Raw genomic sequence first — 20,866 nt, 5'->3', positions numbered from 1 at the left:
AACACTTTTCTGGCAAGCAGGAAATTCCTAACTGAAGCAGAAGTAGACAAGGCACATTAAAAGAATGGGTGGACTAAATAAAAGTAGGACATCCTGAATTCATACGTAACTATAACGGCATAAAAACAACCAAGGATGCCTTTACCTGTATGTCTGCCTCCTGTCTGCAAGTCCTCTGAAATAACTGATGCACTCATTCAGAGCTATTCTTGATGACTGATAAGCTGTTGACCCTCAGACAAGAAGGATGAATCATGCTGTCAGATAAATGACCAGCAAGTGTGAAGAAAGTGTTTTACTCAGGCAGTAATCATCAGTTGGTCTGTCACGAACCTCTCAGGAGCACAAACAAGCATATTTTGACCAATTATTCAAAACATAACAGAGTAATATAATTGCCTGCTGAGCACTCGCGCCCCTGAGAAGCTGTTTTCCTGCCACTGCGGCAGGTAATATGCTTGTCAGTAGATGCCTGAACACTTGATGAGGTGTTTTGTTGAACTAAATTACTCTCCATTCTCCCCCCGTCCTCTGCAGATGCACTTCATGTAGGGATGATGTTGTAACCATGGCAGCAAAGCCGTGAGAGAGAAGGCGAGAGGAAAGAGATGGAGAGAGAAAGAGTCGAAGAAAACAAATCCAGAACCAAATCCAGTGCCGGAGGAAGAAAGAGGAAGACAGAGAGGAAAAAGGGAGGGGAGAGGAAGGAGGGGAGAGGACCAGAGGACGGATGAAAGATGAAATGCTGATGTCTGTTTCCATGTCGCCTCACCCTCTAATCTCCTCTCCTCTCTCCATGTGGCTACTGATCTCTCTGTCTTTGAATGGAGCACCAGAGGCTCTGCATCAACCCCACTCATCCTCTGTTTGATTCGCCAATTCAAACGGCGATTACGACCTGTGATGACAGCTCCGAGGAAGTGCAGAAGCTCTACTGCCACTTCCCGACCTCCTCATCCCGATAATTTCCTGTATAAAAACTTGCCCACTTCAAACTCGGAGGACACGCGTCTCTTTCTCTGATTGGATTGTTTGCTGGCACTTTACTCAATGTGAACTTTGCCAAGGGTGTATGTCTGTGTAGGTGATTTTAGCGTCTTATTCAGACTGGTTCCCGGTTTGCGTGTCATCCATCACCTGATGTCAGAAGTGTGTGAATGCGTGCGTCCCTTTTTCTACATTTCAGTGTGCTGCATCGACATTATCGTTTGAGTCTTTTTATGAGCTCCATTTGTTCTTAATTGCCAACTTCACATCAAAAATCCGGTGTGGAACGATAATTTGCAGGTGTGTGTGTGCGTGTGTGTGTGGATGGACGTGGCTGTGTAGGGTGTGTACTTTACTTTACGTGTTTCTCTTTTGGTACCTGATGTCATTACTGTGTTGCCAGGTACCAACGTGTTACTGCACTGGAACTAACTGATGAAAGCACTGAGCCAGACCCAGGCATCGCATTTGGATGTAAACAAACCTCGTACACTAACTTTGCTACTTGGGGTCGTGCTGTACACACTGTGTATTTTGTTCCTTTTTGTTTTCCTCCTCTACAGCTGTGCAATATCATGCAATCTCGTTACTGTCTTTTCCACCCATCTGTAGGCTGTTTAGAAAGCTGTTTGTAGTGTTGTCGTGTGTCCACATCAGGTTTCTGTACAGAATGCTGTTTTATTTTGTTTTCTAATCTCTTCTGTTATACCCGTACTGCTCTAAAAAGTAGTGAAAAATGCACTGAGAGCCAGATAGACAGGCGAGTGGATATTAGCAAGGACGTGATTCTCAGTTTTGCCAAACAGAAATGGTCTAACTCCCAACTGTGTGATTTCCTCCCTGCCCTGAGCATCAGTCCTGTCCGACACGAGTCCCCTGTGAAGTCCTTTGCACTCCAGAAAAACTGGATGAAGGTAATTACCGCGGCAGATATCTCACCTCGACTTAGAGGAGTTAAAGGCACTGCTACCACAGAAAGGGGTTCGCTAATGTAGTGCTAACATTTACGGACAGGACAGCTAAAGGTCAGCTGGAGGAGTCAAATGAGGACCAGACCGTCGTAAAGCGACTGAGGGTAATGTCTGTCGATCATGACCCTAGTAATGCCTGCAGTGACGACATGCAGATTAATTCAGACAGCCAGAGACAGGGGGCTTTAATGAGACGTTAAATGTTAATGTGGCTTTTCTGGCAGATCCAAGGTCAAGCTACAGACAGACGATATATATATATATAAATATATATAGCACAAACCTTCGAAGAGGGGACAACGCTCTGCTGCACAAAACCTAAAATCATTGCTGGGATGTACAGTTGAAAGGGGCAATAATTGATTGGGGATGAAGTCGTTTTCTATTGATTGTGTCTGTTCTATGTACATGTACTGTATGTGTGTTTGTGTGCACATGCCTTCCCATAGAGATAAACAGGGTCATGTTCCTCAGTTAGAGATGAAAGGTCTCTAGTGAGCTGGTAGCGTGTACTAACTTAGCAGTTGAGTGTTATTGTGACCGTGTCTCAGTCTGTACAACCCAACATCAAAATTAAGGTGGCTCCAAGGATAACTCATCTGCTGAAAAACGCAAAAACAGGAAAAAAAGCCCCAAAGTCATCGGACCTGGAATCTCCAAGTGAATCCGAGGCGAACCTCTCCAGACAGCTGGAGCTGCACACGCTCATGATTCCTCAGAAAATCATCAGAGAATTGCGACTGTATGGTGGCGATATGATTCAACCTTGAACTGTAACTGCTGGCTACGCAAAAACCCAATCTCCCCCGCAGCTACGACTCTACTACCAGCAGAGACTTCAGTGTTAGAAACCGTCACCAAGCAGGCAGATATTCTCTGAGGTTTCTCAACAAGAGGCCAGCTGACATTTGGATTATCTCCTTTGGAAAAATTGTTGTTTCACTCTCCATTACTCCTCGTCCCGGTGGTTTGTCTTTCTCCGTCAGCTGAATGCTCTTTTCATTGTGCACTTCACTCCCACGACGCAGCTCGATCCATCCTGGGCCAACCTCTGACTGTTAATGTGTCCTCTGTATATAGGTAATGCCGTTCATGTGTTTTTAGACGTGCTCTCTCTGTAAAGTGATCGAAGCCCCATTGGATGACGTACTGTACGTGGGACAATTTATTGCTGTATCTGTGTTTGAATGGTTGTATTTTGAAGGTGTCATCATCCAGGGATGGGTGGGTGGGTTTGATGTTTGTGATGTTTGTGTCCATCTCGAGGAGGAAGGGGGTGGGGTTTGTGGGGGTGGGTCAAGGGTAAACTATCACAACTGGTCTATACCAAGAGTGTCTTCATCGAGGAAGTGGACAGGACAGGGTCTGTCCTCTTCGAAACAGGAACATTTTTTTGCACCAAAGTCATCATCAAAGCGCAGCTTCTTCTTATTCAAGGTCACTACGGATGGATGATATCAGAACTCAAAAGGATTTTTTTGTTCTTTTATTTTTTAGAGACAAAGAAACTGTCTTTTTTTGCATGATTAAGTGTCGTCTTTTTATTGGCTTGTGTGCCCGGTAAAAGCATGACCATTGTGTGAACTCTCACTTACCGGTGTGTTTGGAAAACGTTAAGGAAATTTCTCCATGAGATTTTTTACTTACCTCTTGACATGAACGTTCATTGACATTCATAATCAACTGTTTTACAATGTAGGGTCAGTAACTGTTTGAAGGCCGCCTCGCATGCAGAAATGCAACTTGCAAGTAACCCATCGAACTTCAAACCCAGTTACCACAACTGCATCTTTGTAAAACACCATGGATGTCAATGCCAGTTATCACCTAGCTAGCTAGACATTGCAGTCTTGTAAAATCGCTCTTTATTAAAGCGTTGCTATTTTCAATACGTGTGTTTGAATGCTCGCTCCTTTTTCATACTATGCCAGCAGCATCATGGGAGGTTGCGAATGAAAGTCAAAGTACTGTAATATGTGTTTGGTCTGGTCAACATTGTGTGGTGTTTTTAACGTGTTTGCCCAGTCTTGTCCTGTCTGTTGCCATCAACTGGACTTATTCTTTCCCAGTCACCCTCCTGAAGCACAGACTGGTTTCCTGAAACCAGGCTTGGATTCACCAGAAGCTTCAACTTATATTTTGAAACAATTTCAGCAAACCAGGCCCAGAAAGTGTGCAGACCTGGACATGGGTTTAGAGATCAGTGACCAAGTTTTCAACCCTCCTGTTTAAGTGCAGATGGGTAAAAATTTCAGACAAAATTCATCTGTCAGTCAGTCAAGTCTCTTTAAGCTTTATTTTTTATAACACAGTTATCTATCCTCAATTGCCCTCTCCCCTGCAAGGCAAACTAGAAGTTGTAGTATTCAGTCTGGGGTTGGATTTCCTAAAGATCCTCATCCAAGTTTCTCAGACTTAGAGAAAACCTGCCTCAACAGGTGAGTCTGTTAGAAAAAGTATTCTTCTCTCTTACATTCAGTTTGTCCTTCCTTTCCATACAAGTCTAGTATGACAACTCCTTTTCTAGTCAAGACTAGAAAAGGAGTTTTCCATCCCAGTATTTACGTAAGTTGTCAGCGCACACTTCTACCTGCACTCTAACTTTACAAAAAGGACAGGAGGTGAATCTCAGTGGGTTGCTTGTAGTATTTTCCACAATGCAAGACTCCCAAGACCATTATCTACTGACTTATGTGTCTGCAGATACTCGACAGGGATCCCTAAAAACTAGATCTTTGCAGTCATCACTGAAGCTACTTCACGGACTAATCTGGCTGCTGGAAACCAGACTTGCGCGTTATCAGAGCAGAAACTGCATTTCCATGGCGTTATGCCAGTGACAGGCTCATGATGTCTATGCAGTTTCACGCTCCATCCTTCGTCCATTTAGGTACATAGGCCTACTCACCATATTACCTCAGTATACCCTCAGTATTGTGTATACTGCTTTCACTACGCCCATTCAGTACTCTAGTGTCCATCTGTAAACTGTTCATTGTTGTTGAGGGCATGAAACTCAGCAGTGTCCATGAAAATGTCTTCGTTAGCAGGGAGTGAGGTTCCATACCTTTGATTTCTTCTCATTTTCTTTTTTTGTAAATCAAAGTGAATTATCAACAGGTTTGGATTGTTGTCAAATTATTGTTTTTTTTTTTTTTTTGAGAAGCATAGGTTGATGTTTTTGGAAGAAAATGGAATAAAACGTCATCTGATGCTGAGCTCTTAAAGTTATTTGGTGACTCCTCCACAAACACTTTAAAAGTAGGAAATATATATTGATTAGCTGGTAACCACGCACTGATTGATGATCAATATTCACACAGAGAAGCAGCAGTTCAGTTCAAATTCATTTATTGATAATTAAACATTTCAAAGAACAGAGGACAAAATGTAATTTAAAACAAAATGATAATATTTGTGTTCATGGTCATTCATACAAGTTGAATGTGGCATCAAAAATCGTTTTAGGGGAGAAGGGGAGTCGAGCGTCGAACCAGCAACCGATCCTGAGCCAGGTTATTCAACGCTGAAATGAAGGGCCTACCGATGTGCTCTTACGCAAGGCACTTAACCCTGAAGTGGCCCCAGGGGTGCATTTACATTAACTAAAACAACTCATCCTACCTAAATGTCCCACGTCCAGCTCTGGCTGTGATTGCCTGGTACTCTTGAATGACAGGCTGTTAGATACGAGATGCACTAACACAACATGCCTGCTTCAGAAAGGGTTCAGATCTAGACTACGAGACGGTATACGTGTCCTCCAAATCTGCTGTGTGTGAGCGGTCAGTATGTTGGGAGCAGGAATGTATGAGCAGAGTATGCTTGAGGGAGAAATGAAGGGAGAATCAAAAGCAGGAAAAAGGGTCATCTCCCGTTAAAAAAGGACAGGAGATCCATTTCCAAAAATCTGAAATCCTGACAAATAAATCTCCCTGCAGACAGGTAAGGAGTAGGAAGTATGGATATGGCCGTATCTGTATGCGTGCATGAGGGTGTCTGTGAGTGTGTACGCGTGTTTTCGGGGAGGGGCAGGAGTGTGTGGTCTGAGTGTTTACCTTAGTGGGGGGAGACCCCATCGTCCACAGCAGTTTCAGGCCTAACGCTGCTGTTTTCCCCATCCCACGCTACAGCTGCGTGTGGCGTACGTCCAGGGCAAGGGCTCAGTTTGGCTCCCTCCCACTCTAGCTGCAATAATCAGCGAGAGGAAGAAGGTGGCTGGAGCAGCAGCAACAACAAGGCATGCAACTAACAGTTCACATGGAGAAGGTGGAATAATGTGGAAATTTAGAGAGGCAATGTGTCACTTAAACCTAACAAAGCACTACCAACTCAGGTGGCGAGTAAGAAATAAGATAAGTGTGTGGTACAATCACGAACGGAACAACTACTGTAAGTCATATAAAACACAGGTGGAGTCAGGTGTGCATTAGTATCACTTGCACGTGTAGCCTGTTTTACATGAGTAAAATACAATGAACCCAGTTAAAATACATCTAGATACATAAGTGTGGGGTCGTCTAGGTGTGATATGAATGCAGAGAAAGCCAGTAATCCTAATGTCAGAATGAGGTGTGTGATTTTGGTGAGATCAGAAGAGGGAGAAGGAAAGGTCATCAGCCCTTCTCACTGCTGCTCGGGAAAATCAGCGGCCTTTACTAAATCCAAACCAACCCTCGTGTTCACCTGCAGCACTGAGACTGTCACCTCATATCCACTCAGTCAATAACCCTACGCTACACACATCAGCAACACGCCACTGCACTGCATTTAGAAAAGAAAAAAAAAACACTTGTACCTGCTCTCAGCTCAAATGGTGAATCACTGCCATTTCTCCCATTTTTAGAATCTGCACTTCGAATTGTACGCACAGTCTGATCTTACAGCGCATTTAGTGTTTACACTCACATGCCACAATGGTTCACCACTTAACACTGTGCAAGCATGACTGTAACAGATTACCGTCATGCTTGAGGGCTGCCTCTTTTTATTTTAACAAACCGTAACAACATCTGTCCTACTTTACTACCTCCAACTGTTTAGGCAGAAATACAATCATTGCATTTTAATATTAACAGTCAATATTCTTACCCTTCAACCAAATGTTGGTTGGCATTACTTTTTCCATCTTAAAATAAGGTTTTATGTATTTACACGAGTACCAAATTGTACATTTCCTGGTATGAAAATTGGTTAAACTTTCTCTCTAAATCACCAGCGGTTTTCAATGTGAGCAGACGCACCACAGCAGCTGATGAGACTGGAACAAAACCTGATAATACAAAATGTCAAAACCAATTAGATATTTCAGTGTAAATAACGCTCAGATTCTTTTAACGCAATGGGCCAAACAAAGCTTGCTGCCGTTCTTCCAGCTTTTATATATTCACATGTACAAAATCAACGACAAAAAACAAACACATCTCCTCTGCTTCAGTCTGAAAACATATCAAAAACCTGGGTTCTACTGAGTATTACTTTAAATTAGAGAAAAATGTCTGTTCACACAGGATGCTCTGATCGCAGTTCAGCACAAAACTGAAATAAAAAGAAATGTGAATGACAACAAAGATTCTGTTCTAACGTTTTAGAGGTAAACACCGACATTTATCCAAAAACTCTTGACAGGATATACTTAACTCCTGAGTTTGAAACACACAGAGCCTGGGCTAAAAGCAAGAAAACACAAGAAAGGTAAATCATAGCAAACTGCTCCAAGAGAACATCCAAGTCACATACTTCAATGTAATCTCTGCAAACATTTCATCCGATTGTATTTGTATACTTTTGTTAGCAAAGTCACGTTCACATTTGGCTAACCCTCGTAACTATGAAACTTCAAGCACGCACAATCAGGCTGATAATATCCATCTTGAGTTAAGCAAACTCTCCTAACTGAAACAAGAAGGCCTGCGTAGACTACAAATGAACTCTGTAGTAACTCTTCACACACTGACATCAACAGGTACCTCTAGAAAACTTTTAATGCTGGCAGGCAAAATGCAATCAAAAGATCACCCAGAGGTAATGGCTTGCAACAGAATCGAAGTGACCTTCTAACCTTCAATTTCAGCAACTTGATTTTTGATTTGTTTTTTTTTTGCGTATCAAAGATTTCCATGACCCAAAACTGAGAGGGGCAAAAAATAAATGTCATAACCCAAAGTGTGAATGAGCACTGAACTTGTCAGCTCAGTGAAACCAGCCTGAAACATAAGACAATTGGGTCAATCAAACATTCTCGACCTCACTGATCCACCGATCTATTTCACTTCAATTCTGCTTTCTAGTCAACAAATTACCAATCACGCAGTTAAATGCCTTGACCGTCAGACTGCGTATTACAAAAGGGTCAATGCAGCTGAATTCAGAGGCCTGTTACGTACTCCACACAAGGTGTTTCTACGCCAACACAAGTGTGTGGGTTTGGATATTTATTTCTAAAGTTATGGAAAAATACAGATCTCTGACAGACAAGTATTTAAAAGAAGGTTGCAAGTTAGATGCATCTTGTAAAGAGGCCAGATAGCCAGATGGATAATATTCTCTTTTTGCCAGGGCGCTGGTTCATCTGTTTAAATGCAGTATAACTGTTATTTAATTATTTCTCAGTGATTTCCCTTTGCACTCTACTTGAAACGTGTGATGATGCATGAATTTTGGACTGCTTATTTCCTTTACAGTTTTTCCAGGAGCCACTTTTTGGTGCACATTTTGTGCAGAGTATGTAAAAGACCTTGATTCAGAACAAACAAAAAGCCTCTCCTATGAGATTCTACCCCGGCCTCTGAGCCCAACTTTTTCCAAAGAAACATTTATGCTTCTTTAACATCCAACAAGGAACCAGCTGTGTGTCTATGACATCAAACAGAAACTGAACGCTTGACACCATTTCAATATTAGCCGTCTCACCGAGCCACAACGCCGTCGACTCCCAGGCAAGCTAGTAAGAGACTAGGTTACGATGGAGAAAATAGGAGATGCAGATTTGAATTACATTCGAATTACAACCTTTGCTCCCTCTCTGGTTTTCCTCTTTAAACTGTCCCTTATGTAAATACACATGCACACACACAAACACACGCGCACACACACACACATCTGCAGTGTGGAGGGAGTATGTGGGGGTAGGACTATCGATAAGGGGGTTCTGGCGTGTGGTAAGGGTAATCATGGCGCTGGGGCATGGGTTGCCCGTGTGCGGGTGTCTGCTCATACGGTGTGGATGTGGAGTAGCTTCCCGCTGCTGCATAAGCTCCTGATGAATCATATGCTCCTGGTGCCCCGTAGCCCGCAGATGCGTCATAGCTTCCTGACGAGGCATCGTAGTTCCCAGATGAAGCGTTGTAGCTCCCTGATGAGGCGTTGTAACTCCCCGAAGTGTCGTATGTTCCCGGCGGTGCGTAAGCTCCCGGTGCCGCATACGTTGGGGGCGCTGTGTACGTCCCTGGGGGTGCAGTGGCTGTGGTGGAGGCCTGGGGCTGTGTACTGGCCGGTGGAGGTGGAGGAGGTGGCGGAGGAGGAGGGGGATTGGTGTAGGCATACTGGAGGTACTGGTACTGTTGCTGGTACTGTTGATACTGTTGGTATTGATGCATTTGCTGGTAGTACTCTGTGTAAGACCTGGAGTGCAGGTTACAGTTCAAGAAGGAAGTGAAGCAGAAATAAAAAAATGTTAGTCAAAAAATCATATCTTACATGGAGAAATGGACACAAAGATGTTTATTTTTGTTTGTTTCTGTAGAGCACATTATGATAATGTAAATGTAATCGTGTATAGATCAGTGCTATGTAAATAAACTACTATCATATGTGTAAGTGGAAGCAACATGCTTATTATTCTTCTGCTTCCACCCTGTAACAAAATGTTGTGTGTACCTAGCTACGGGATCTGACCCTTCTGGAGTGGTGGTGGCAGCTGGGGGCTCTTCAGGTCCTCCAGGTGGTGTCGGCAGCAGGGCGCGGCGCTTGGGTCGTATCTGAGCAAAGGAACCCGGAACAGGGTCGGGTAGGAGGGGGGCTCGATTTCCTCGGATTGGGCTGCGGTCCCGCTCGTTGTCTGCAGCCGCTGCCTTCCTCCCTGCTTGCTGCTCTGCCAGAACCTTTCATTCAAAACACATCCGAAAATATAAATAAGAAAGGTACAACCAGGAAAAGGACATAATATGTTTATACTCAAATAAATGTTCAAAGACCTTCTGTCCTTCTTGAAAGAACTTGGCTCTTGCTGCCTCGAAAAGTGTTGTTGGATCTGGTCCGCTTGGTGGCTCTACTTCTTCAGGGGCAACGGCAGCAGCAGAAGTGTGATTGGCCATATCTTGGTATACCTGGTCAGCAACGGATCCATAAACCTGGCTGGCAAGAGCTCCGTATATTACCCCATCTGCACCTTTAGCACTTGTAATGCCCTTCAAAGCAGCGTAGGTGGGGTCAAAGGATGTTGTGTTGTAGAATGAGTTATGAACGCTTTGTTGAACCTGCAAAAAAAGAGGAGATACCAGCATTAAAAATAAATACAATATACTTAACAACAGAGCAATAGTAGTAAGAGAAATCTGAAGGAGCAGATAGAGACAAGTCTAGTAATACCTGTCACAGTTTATAAACTCATGAGCAGTTCTCCACAGCTGTCTCAGTTTTCAGAGGTCATAAATTAGAGGATTTCCATGATACTGGATACCATGCTAGAGAATTAACTTACTTGTATGGGTAGTCCAGCTGCAGCTGCTGCAGCTGCTGCTAGCACAGCTGCTTGACTCTGATGGTGCTCTAGTGATGGAGGAGGTCGCGGAAGAAGACCCTCCCTGCCACCTGCAAGGAGAAGGGAGCCAAAAACATGAGTTGTTTTTAGCATGTAATTAATTATATGCCAAACACTTCAATACAAATGGATCCTTCATCTTTACCTGCTGCTGCACCACCGGGGGAATTTCCAGCCCCTGCAATCTGGTTGATCAAAGGTTGAGCTTTGGACAGCTCTACGGCCAACTGACGGCCCTTGAACATGGTCCCGTTGAGTGCGTCAATAGCTACCAGGGCGTCCTCCTTCCTCTCCATATGCACAAACGCATAGCCAACATTTGAGCATAATCTGGCTGTAGAGTATATGGGAGGCAGGGAGATCAGTGTTAGAATGAAACATTGATGAGAATTGAAAAGAAAATGCATCCATCCCAAATTTTCATTGTGACCTTTTTTAACTTCAAATATTTAACACTTCAAATATTGAAAACTCAACCATCTGGATGTAATTGTGCTGCACTAAAACTTCGGACTATTGCATTCTGACAAGACAATCTTACACTGTGTTTATGCAAACCATCTTATTTTAATTCAGATCAGAACTCCTACAAAATCTTTCCTCAGAATTTTAATGAAAACCCCTGCATAGTTGTGTTGTATTATCAGTATTAGTGACAGGCCTTCTAACTCACCCTTGACTTTATCACAGTCTAAAACTCTTCCAAAGGTTGAGAACAGCCCGTGCAGGTCGTCTGCTGAACATGTTGCCGCAAGGTTCCCCACAAACACTTTGGTGGAGTTGGGTGGGCGTGCACGCGACTCCTCGACCACCAGGGGTCTGCCTCTGTACTCTTTGCCATCAAGATGCCGTATGGCCCTGTAAGAGTTACAACAGGAGTTACTTTTGCATCATCATCAGGTGTACATCAGGTGAATCTAACGGTAATACTGCAGACATTTAAGTTAATATTAAAAAATATTAAAATAATTTACAGAATAGAAGAGAAGATAGCAACACCAGCCAAATGCAGCCAGTCTCTTTATTTTACAGGTGATTTTATATTTCATTGAAAATTTGACGCATCAAACAATAAATCCACTTAAGAACCCAAATCTCCACAAACTTATTAGTTTACAATACAGTTTTTGATTCTGCAGGGGTCCAGTTTGAACTGTTTTTTAGCCTGTCAAAGCCTTTAAAGTTATTTTGGTATCTCAAAGTTTTTAAGACACTGCAGCACTAATCCCGACAGGCCTATCAGTTATATTATGCGAACTCTAAACCTTTTTGAGCTTCTCTTGTTCTTTTGTTTGATCTCATCTGTCAGACGTCTCTCCATCAGAATTGTATTTGCCTTTTGACAACGTAAGAGAAAGTGCCAAAATCTAGGTTAAGGTTTTTTCACACCTCAGACATGGTGTGCTTTTTCCAGTTGCACACGGATAACTACAGAGTGGATATTTTGGGGTTCTTATATTGAGCAAGAAGGGTTGCTTGGCCACATCTGACATTAAAATTTTACAATATTAGGACTTTGAATAGTGCTTCACGAACACTACATAAACTTGTAAGGTCAATTCGATATCTATATGCTTATGATGCATCTTTATGTGCCATTTCTTGATGACAGCAGTGTCACACTGTAGCATAGATGCAGCCCTCTGTAAAGTTTGTTCACAGTAAGTTTGTCATATTATGACACACATGCATTTTTTTCACCACTGATAATTTAACTGGTGCCCTACATTTTCTTTCACCATTGCAACATCATTTGCACTTTACAGCTGTCTGTGTTTCAAATTATAAAATGTTTCTATATTTATTTTAATCCAAACTTTACATTTAACTCTGTATATGTATAAGTATTTTCAATTCAATTTTATTTCTAAAGCTCAAAATAAAACATCACAATTTGTCTCAGAGGGCTTTACAACATATGGCACCCCTCTGTACTTAGACCCTCACAGCATATTTGTACAAAACAGATCAACGTTATAAAATAACAGTAATCCATATGACAAAAACTATACATTTTGCAAGTGATAAAACTATTACTTTAACTGGCCATCACTGGTACAACATTTTTGTCAGGATGAATACATGTCTATTTTATGTTTAAAAACACACTGACATACAGGCAACAGTTGATTCTTGTTTAAGGTTTTCAAAACCAATTGAAGGGACTGGATAACTGCATTTAGCCACCTTTTCAACTCATAATGGTACCTACTGAGCAAAATGACAAAAAACTATGTTGAAATAAGGGCATCAATAAATAGGTGTGTATAAACTTTAATATCCGTATCAAGCTGTATCCCCAGGATATGCAAGAAAATTTCTTAAACAGTAATCTATTGATACTATATCTAATAATAACATTTGAGTACCTGTCTGCTGCCCCCTCTCCCTTCAGGGTAACGAAGGCATACTGTCTGAGCAGAGAGCAGGTGTTGATCTCGCCATACGGAGCAAAGAGCTTGTTCAGCTCGTCGTGAGTCGCATCTAAAGGAAGGTTCCCAACAAACAACTTCACGTTCTCACCACTCATCTCTGTATCAACCAGGCATCTGTAGGAGAGAAAACAGGACGCATTTAATTAAGTTTGATCCTTTGGATAACAGTGATTGATTAGTTATTGAATCTCATCTTACAAATCGCGCTTTCCCGAGTGACTGAACACAGTCGATTTTATTCAGCTTAAGTGATACTGCCAGATGGTGGTATGTAGAATAAAAAGCTTTACATCTACAATCTGTTAAGAAGCGTTTGGGTGTAAAGTAGTCGGATGATATTAACTAACGTTAAGCTAATAAAGCCGCTAACTTTCGCGGCCAAAACGGATCCAATTAAGTTGGAGGCTGTCTATGTAGCTGCTAAGTTAGCTAAGCTAGCTAATGCCGGTTTAAAGACCTACAATCGGCAACGTTGACACACAATTGGTTAATGATGAAGTGTAAAATCAGTTACACGACCAACAATTAGCTAAAACCTACGGACACTACTGGCCATTTTGTTGAGCGCAAAAATTAACGATGTAGCTAACGTTAGCTAAGCTAGCTAGCTAAGCTAGCGCTAACGTAGTGTTTGAACCGTAGTGGCTGAAAGCCTTTGTTTGGGCTCGAACTCCATCACTGCTGTGAGCTCTCGTAAAGTATGTTAACTATCGGTAATCTTACTGTGTTTACAAAATAGTACGAAAAGGGAGTAAAAGCATTATATTCATGCTAACACGGTAACGCTACTCTGACTTCTTACCCAACGCGGTCCTGGAGCTGCTGTATTTTAAACCTCACATCCGGCTCCGGTTTCTTGAGCGGCGGTGGCAGCCATGGGGGCGCAGTTTCATCACGTTTGCACCGTCATCGCTTTGCATAAGCTGGGCCCGTGCAGGGATCGTCCCGTATTGCAAAATGTACAACATATACATGCAAAGTAACTAGTGGCTGCCAGAATATTTCCCTCTGAATTGTAGCAGAGGTGGAAGAAGTGTTCAGATCCTTTACTTAAGCAACAGTTGGAATAAATGACTTGAATGTCTGCACTGTAGTGTTGTTACCTTTAGTACTTAAGGGACTGTTCATTACTTATGAGGGGTGGTGCAAAAAGAGGGAGCCATGTCAAATAATTTTTTGAAGCCTGGAGAGCGACTTAAGTGTTTTTTTATTTTTTTATTTTAGCTCAGGACAAATTTAAACGGTTATATTTTAAATAGCCTATATTGTACTGCTGTTTTATAAAGAAAACATGCCCTCCAAGGCCCTGGTCACACAGAAAGCATTTTAGCTGTTCAAGGCACCTTTCTGTAATTGGTTTTAATGAGAATGAAGCTTTTTGCTTGCAGATTTTGCGCTGCAACCAGCCTCATATTTCTGCGCTTCAGGTGCCTGCCATTTTTGCCAGAGTGGTCTAAACTCGTTGAGTTGAAAAAACTTTAACTCAAAAGGTCATCTCTTTTTTCGCTGTTTTTTTCTTTTTCAATTGTCCAGGTGGGCCTTCTGTGGTGGTCAGGACAACACATTTACAATTAGTAAACAATGGAGGAGAAACTAGTAGCGGTTGCTGGATACCCAGAGCTATGCAGTCCGTGATAGACAGCAGGTTGTCAAACTGCTGAGTCATCCTAAAATATGCCTAGAAACGGTCATAACTGAGGCGAAGCTCCTGGACCAACTGGTGGTACTCCCCATGATCCACCCTCTTTGTTAGGGTCTCAAGTACCCAATCAGATCTCTGTTTCCATGTGCCCAACAAAATATTTACTGACAGCCTCTCACCCTCAACCAGAGCTACAGCAAGTACCCTCTGCCTGTCCATTCAGGGCCTAAACCGGCATGTTTTCTTTTAAAATTGCCAAAATTACACCATTTACCATAGCCAGAAACTGTTAAAACAGAAATTATCATTGGATTTTTCACATTTCCGACAGTCCGTGTACACATCATATGCAAGAAAGCTTCTGTCAGAAAAAAAACCAGAAACGAATCTGAGCTTAAAATAGTAACATTTGAATAAAATCACTTAATCAAATGTCTCATTTACCATTTGGCAGAGAACTAACCATTTGCAACTAACCAGCATGCACGACTAGAATGAAAAACTGAGACTTTTTTCAACTCCAGGATTTTGTCTTCAAGTCATTGGGGTAAGTTATAAAAATGTAATAACTAATTTATGGTGGAGGGAAGGTCATGCATTTTCCACCAGTCACTCAGGGGAGGCCTGAGAAAAAATATTTGTGGCTTCAGACAGGCTAAAAATTCCAATTACTGGTACATTCCTCCTCAGTTTGTGCTAGACATAGACTAGACCTGTGGATCCTGATCCACTGACGGCACTTTTTGGTTCTCTCTTGTGATAACCAGCTCCCAACATAATATGATGTTATTTGTTTATTTGTAACCCTACTAGCATGTAGATTGATATTTTAAAACTGGAAGCAAACACGGGCTCCTGCCCATTCTGCCCTCGTGAAGGATGTGATGCACCACCTGCATTTGGAAAAGATTAAATTCTCCTTAAGAGGGTGTGAAAACGAATTCTACCAGATCTGGCATCCCTTTATAGACAATGACACAAAACATGGTCAATCTGACATCCTTCTTTTCTTCTTCTTTTTTTTATAGAACTATTCATCTATTTATTTTCTTTTTCTATTGTTGTGGCTAGAATGATAAATAGAGTGATACAATAATATATTTTAAATATTTTTATTTTTTATTTTAAATAACCACCTCTTTTTATTTTTGACTTGCTGAGTATTTGTTATATTTTTGTACTAAAAATTCTATTTCCACTTTTATACTACTGCCACAGGTTGTTTAACTTTGAAAACCCCAATAAAAAGAGTTGGAAAAAAGAAAGGGCAAAAAACAACAACTCTTCCTCACTCTTCTGACAGGTAAAGAACAGTACCTTAGTGAAATATCTGTATATGTCCTCCAGGATTATTATGGCCATAGTTAGGTATAACTACAATAGGTTACTTATAGTTCCGTTTTAGACACGTGACTGTAGTAGTGGCCCGTGCGGCCCGTGCGGCTTGTGGCATTCAGATCACATGTTTGCTCCCAGGTGAGATCAGGTGGGAGGGGAGGAGGAGCCAAAGACCAGAGATATCTCGGGATCTAGGAACACACGTCATGACAGGCCGAAGTGGAAGGGAAGTGGAGTTTTCATCGCTGTGAAGTAGATGGAAGAACAGGGAGCATGGCAACATAAAGTGGAGCCGGAGGGGACAAATAAAGAAGAATCGGGGCAAAGAGGTAAACAATCAGCCTGGTGATGTTAAAGTTAGCATGGCGCAGTAATCACAAGTTGTGTAATTGTACATGAGGAAGACTGAGTGTGCATCATCATTTGAGGAGGAAATGTGCAAGTTTCACAGGAATGCGCGCCGCAGATCCAGACAGATGTTGACATGTAGGCTGCGGTGAGATTGACAGACCTGTTGGATATGTTCACAAATAATAACCTCAAACTAAGAATATCACTGAGTGCTTATTTTTGATATTGAATGTTACCTCACCCTCTGTGGCGTGTGTGTGTGTCAACATCTTAAACGTGTGTTTGCAGTAGCTTCCTACTTTATTTAAGCTCTATCTGAGCTGCTGCAATTTACCAAGTCTGGACTTGCTGTCCCAATCCAGGCAGATTTATTAGGCAGGTGTGTGTGTGTGTGTGTGTGTGTGTGTGTGTGAGAAGGCATCCCACCCATCTTCCTGTTGTGAAGGAGCGCCGCACAGGGAGATAATAACCACTTGCAGTATGCATACACCATGGAACGATAAGTGGCAGGACACTTACCATGGGTGTACTTTTTTTCTGTGTGTGTGTGTGTGTGTGTGTGTGTAGATGGCACAAGAAGAGCCGCTGTATGATTTCCCAGAGCCCACCCAGCCGTCAGAGCGCAAGTTCGCAGGGCATCAAAGAGGACAGGGCTCTCTGAAAAACATCAGCATACTGGACCGTCTGCTGCTCACAGTCCCTGTGTGGCTTCAGCTGTCCATCAATGCTGCCACCGCACTGCACATACTGCAGAGGGAGCCTCCTGGGGTCAGAGCCACACACACACTTAGTGTCACCACAGTACATCTCGTGTCTCCTCTTTCCATGTCCTACACACTCACACGTGCACTCAGTAATCAGTTGTGTTGTCCTGCAGAGCTTCCTGGTGCGCAAGTCTCGCACGTCCCAGAGAAACGTGCTGTGTGTCCGCTTGGCAGACGACAGCGTGCCGTCCTTCGTTCAGCAGTTTGGCATCAGGGAGGAACACTCAAGCAAGAGTATGACATGAGTTTTTAAATGTTATTTCTCTGTCTGACCCCAAACACTTAGCCAGCAAGACTGAATCTGCCATGTACGGTCATACTTGTGTGCTCACAAATCAAGATCCTGTCTGATTGAGCAGCTAGTTGTCGAATACTTATTTAAAATAGTATACGACAATTAGATTTCCAAAGAGACAAAGCTGCAAACAGAGCATTTAAATTCATTACTGTGCTTATTTCAGTCCATTGACAACTCCTCATGTATGCTCTAAGGTATTACCATGTCATAAAGTAAGTGTAACTGTTCCTGGTTTCCCTGCAAGTCTCTGGAGTGCAGGAAATCAATTCAAAAACCATGTGTAGGCTTTACAAAATGACAGAACTACTGGTATGGTCCTTAACCACAGTTATGTTCCAGTGTTACACATTATTTACACAAGATTACTTCTAACCACTGTTCTCCTCCTCCAAAAATCCCTGCACCTTTGAATTTTCCTCCCCCCCAGCTCTGTCTCTGGAGACTTCAGCCATCAGCTTTCCAGATCTCCCAAGACTCATTTCCTTCTACTGTGTCAGCAGGTAAAACCCTTTCCTCCTGGCTCTCATTTCCTTCAGCTGTTTGCCATTTGTTTCTTTTCCTCACCTTCACGCCTTCCACAATACGCCATCATCAGTTTTTCCTATTTTTCTACATTGATCACTGTCAATATTTATTGATCTGCAAGAACTCATTAATGTTACATATTCTCTGTGTGTCAGAGATGTATTATGCTTCCCTCTGGAGCTTCCTGAAGCTATTGCAAGGGCAACATCACACAAAGAGCTGGAGTCCATCTCACATATGGGAATAGGTAGGTGAACACAAGTCTATTTTGTAACCTCAACCTCAGATATATGGGCCTTGGAGGATTTATTGCACACATACTATACACACAGTAATTGCCTCCAGAGCTGCAGGGTAGCAAACATAAACACTGGAAACATTAATGTGCAGGTTTTTTTTCCCTCTGACCACCGAAGGATAAATGAGTAGACACAGACTGATGGTTTCTAGTAAAATCAACAGAATGTATATAAAATACTCTTTAAAAATTACTTTTTCATATGAAATATTAAACAGAAAGCAAGAACAAAAAACAATCAGGCTAGAGTCTAGACACACTGTACCGTGTAAAATGTTCATACAGTATATGAAATTGTCAAGATTACAAAGGCAGAGCAGGAACTGACCAGCAGGTTTGACTATAATGAAAAAACGTTGTCTTTTATAGAGTTCTGGAGTTCCCACCTAAATGTCCGTGGGCCACGGGAGGCACCCAAGCCCCAGACGGACAAGGAGAAGAAGCCAAAAGCTATACCCTCAGCCCCGGCCACTGCTGCCTCACAGACAAGCTCCGCAGCTCAGCCTGATTCAACTCCCCAATCCGACTCAGACAACCAGCTCAAGACAGCTGCTGAATCAGACACCGCTGGTTCCAATCCCACCCTGTTCCATGAGTTTTGTCCAATCACGACACGCAGCCCAAGAGAACTGGACTGTGGCTCCGGCCAGGGTGCCCTCTGTTTCATCAACCCCCTTTTCCTGCAGTTCCAGGCCCCTTTGTCCAGACAGCGCATGTTCAAACGCAGCCTCAAGGTTCGGGTTTCCACCGAGTCGTCGACCCTGCTGGCGCCCCCGCTCGCTCCTCCTCCTCCACCGCCTCTAATGCCAAAAACCAGAAGAAAAAAATGTAAAGCCCAGAAACAGGGACAAGGAACCGCTGATCCCAGTAAAGGTCATTTACAAGGTGAGAACCCAAGTCAGGTTACCCCCATTGAGGCCCAAGTTCAGCCTCCGTCAGTAGCTGCTGACTTCCAGCTGCAGGAGGAGTGCCAAATACCGATGGAGGCTGGAGTCAGGGAAGAGGAAGCTACAGAGCAGCTACCGGCAGAAATGGAGGATCTCCCAGAAGACTCAGACTACATGCAGCCCTCTGCAATGGTCAATTCTTCCCTTTGTCCCTCACTCTTGCCATACCTCTCCCCATCTGTTTCTCCCACGGCTCCTCCCCTTTTCCCCAAAGTATCTCCGTTCCTCTCCCCTGATGACTCTCCTGATCCTTCTCCCTCTCTCTCGCCTTATCAGTCCCCATGTGCTTCTCCCAGAGCTCCCCTTTCTCTGTCTCCGTATGACTCACCCAGCGCTTCACCCTCTCTTTCACCTTACCAGTCCCCGTCTCCCTCCCCTAAGATCCCCTTCTCGCTCTCTCCCTTCACCTCTCCAGCCTTCCCTCAGCTGGCAGAGCAGGCCTATCAAATACCTGTTCCTTTTTCAAGACCAGATCAGCCAAGATCAGAGAGGGAGGATGAAGAGGAGGAGGAGGATGAAGAGGAGGAGGGATCAGGTACAGAGAAAGATGAAGATGACACAAATGAGGAACTGCGCAAAGAGACAGAAGAGGAGGAAATGGGTCTGGTTTTAGAAATGAACGCTGCTTCTCTAAATGACACGGACAGCTGCAGTTCCTTCAGCAGCCTTGAGGGGTCAGCAGAGACTCCACCTCCTTTACCACAAAAACAGCACATTGGTACGAGCCTCTAGCGAACAAACACCATCAAATATAACTGGATAACATCATGTTCCACTGTTATGAAGCATTGTGTAGAATTACTAAATGTAGATATGGTGACAGCATCCCAGGGTCTCACCCTGAAATGATTTATAGAATAAGGCAAAACTTAAGTTTTACAAAACCAAAGATTTTAATGGCAATACTGGTAGTTTTGCACGTTTTATCTGCAAGTTGTGTTCACCTTTTATCATGCTCTATTGCCATCCATTTTGTAAAGCATACCTCTATTTCTTCTCACTGATTTCCTACCTGACACGGAGCCATTTGTTTCCTTTTGGTATTTTCTGAATATTAAACTCTTGAAACTTTCTTGAGTTAAGTTGTCCATCACAGTTAACCTTTAGTTGCCCTTTTCTGCATTGAAGGTACAAATAAAATGACCTTATTACAGTTGTAAGGCAGCAATAAACAGGAACTGCTGTTAAGCTGGCTTCCACTAGGCATTGCAATCTACCTTTTCATCAACGCTGTAGGAGTAAATCAACTGTAGAACAAATAAACATAAAATAGGGTGATGTTAACACTTAAAAATCACCTGAAAAGCCCCCAGTATTTAGGGGTTCTTGTGGTGACATTATTCTGGTTCTTTGTGGATGAAATGAAGCCACTTTGATACAAGTCTGACATCAAACATCTGGTCTGTTTCTAATGTTATTTAAATACACTCACCGGCCACTTTATTAGGTACACTTGTTCAACTGCGTGTCAATGCAAGTATCTTATCAGTTAATGACGTGGCAGCAACTCAGTGCATTTAAGCATGTAGACATGGTCAAGGCGACCTGC

At 42.8% G+C, this 20,866-nt stretch overlaps 3 protein-coding genes across 5 annotated transcripts in view; 2 read left to right on the top strand and 1 right to left on the bottom strand.

Moving 5' to 3' along the window:
* Positions 1–3,174, top strand: part of LOC126388218 (phosphatidylinositol-binding clathrin assembly protein-like) — a 36,246-nt gene extending 33,072 nt beyond the window's left edge. For both annotated transcript variants that reach the window (XM_050041199.1, XM_050041200.1), the window contains one exon: positions 538–3,174. In XM_050041199.1, the coding sequence (XP_049897156.1) occupies positions 538–552 (15 nt within the window). In that variant the 3' untranslated portion in view covers positions 553–3,174. The remainder of the gene's footprint in view (positions 1–537) is intronic.
* Positions 3,175–5,292: 2,118 nt separating this feature from the next.
* rbm14a (RNA binding motif protein 14a) lies at positions 5,293–14,062 on the bottom strand. 2 transcript variants are annotated; one of them, XM_050040143.1, is made up of 8 exons: positions 13,957–14,062; positions 13,089–13,268; positions 11,393–11,577; positions 10,865–11,053; positions 10,660–10,769; positions 10,154–10,435; positions 9,837–10,060; positions 5,293–9,581 (listed from the first exon to the last, which is right to left on the bottom strand). In XM_050040143.1, the coding sequence occupies exons 2-8, from the start codon at positions 13,247–13,249 to the stop codon at positions 9,092–9,094; spliced, it is 1,641 nt and encodes a 546-aa protein (XP_049896100.1). In that variant the 5' UTR covers positions 13,250–13,268; positions 13,957–14,062; the 3' UTR covers positions 5,293–9,091. The 2 variants fall into 2 exon arrangements, with proteins under 2 accessions (XP_049896100.1, XP_049896101.1); XM_050040144.1 differs by having other exon boundaries at positions 9,855–10,060.
* A 2,275-nt stretch (positions 14,063–16,337) lies between these two features.
* Positions 16,338–20,417, top strand: LOC126387782 (ras and Rab interactor 1-like). The gene is made up of 6 exons (XM_050040443.1): positions 16,338–16,463; positions 17,053–17,253; positions 17,363–17,483; positions 17,975–18,047; positions 18,228–18,319; positions 18,740–20,417. The coding sequence occupies exons 2-6, from the start codon at positions 17,053–17,055 to the stop codon at positions 20,047–20,049; spliced, it is 1,797 nt and encodes a 598-aa protein (XP_049896400.1). The 5' UTR covers positions 16,338–16,463; the 3' UTR covers positions 20,050–20,417.
* The last annotated feature ends 449 nt before the right edge of the window (positions 20,418–20,866 follow it).

This window comes from Epinephelus moara, chromosome 3, assembly GCF_006386435.1.
Source record: "Epinephelus moara isolate mb chromosome 3, YSFRI_EMoa_1.0, whole genome shotgun sequence".
Taxonomy (NCBI): domain Eukaryota; kingdom Metazoa; phylum Chordata; class Actinopteri; order Perciformes; family Serranidae; genus Epinephelus; species Epinephelus moara.
Note: the sequence above shows the minus strand (reverse complement) of the source record. Positions and strands in the feature narration are given on the sequence as shown.

What these genes read in the sequence shown, in the direction of transcription:
- rbm14a (XM_050040143.1), bottom strand. Translation starts at nt 13,249, where the DNA reads ATGAGTGGTGAGAACGTGAAGTTGTTTGTTGGGAACCTTCCTTTAGAT. An exon ending in GGAGAGGGGGCAGCAGACAG is followed by an intron (nt 11,578 to 13,088) that starts GTACTCAAATGT and finishes TAACTCTTACAG; the next exon opens with GGCCATACGGCATCTTGATG. An exon ending in CAGCTGGACTACCCATACAA is followed by an intron (nt 10,436 to 10,659) that starts GTAAGTTAATTC and finishes CTTTTTTTGCAG; the next exon opens with GTTCAACAAAGCGTTCATAA.
- LOC126387782 (XM_050040443.1), top strand. Translation starts at nt 17,053, where the DNA reads ATGGCACAAGAAGAGCCGCTGTATGATTTCCCAGAGCCCACCCAGCCG. An exon ending in GGAGGAACACTCAAGCAAGA is followed by an intron (nt 17,484 to 17,974) that starts GTATGACATGAG and finishes CCTCCCCCCCAG; the next exon opens with CTCTGTCTCTGGAGACTTCA. An exon ending in TCCTTCTACTGTGTCAGCAG is followed by an intron (nt 18,048 to 18,227) that starts GTAAAACCCTTT and finishes TCTGTGTGTCAG; the next exon opens with AGATGTATTATGCTTCCCTC.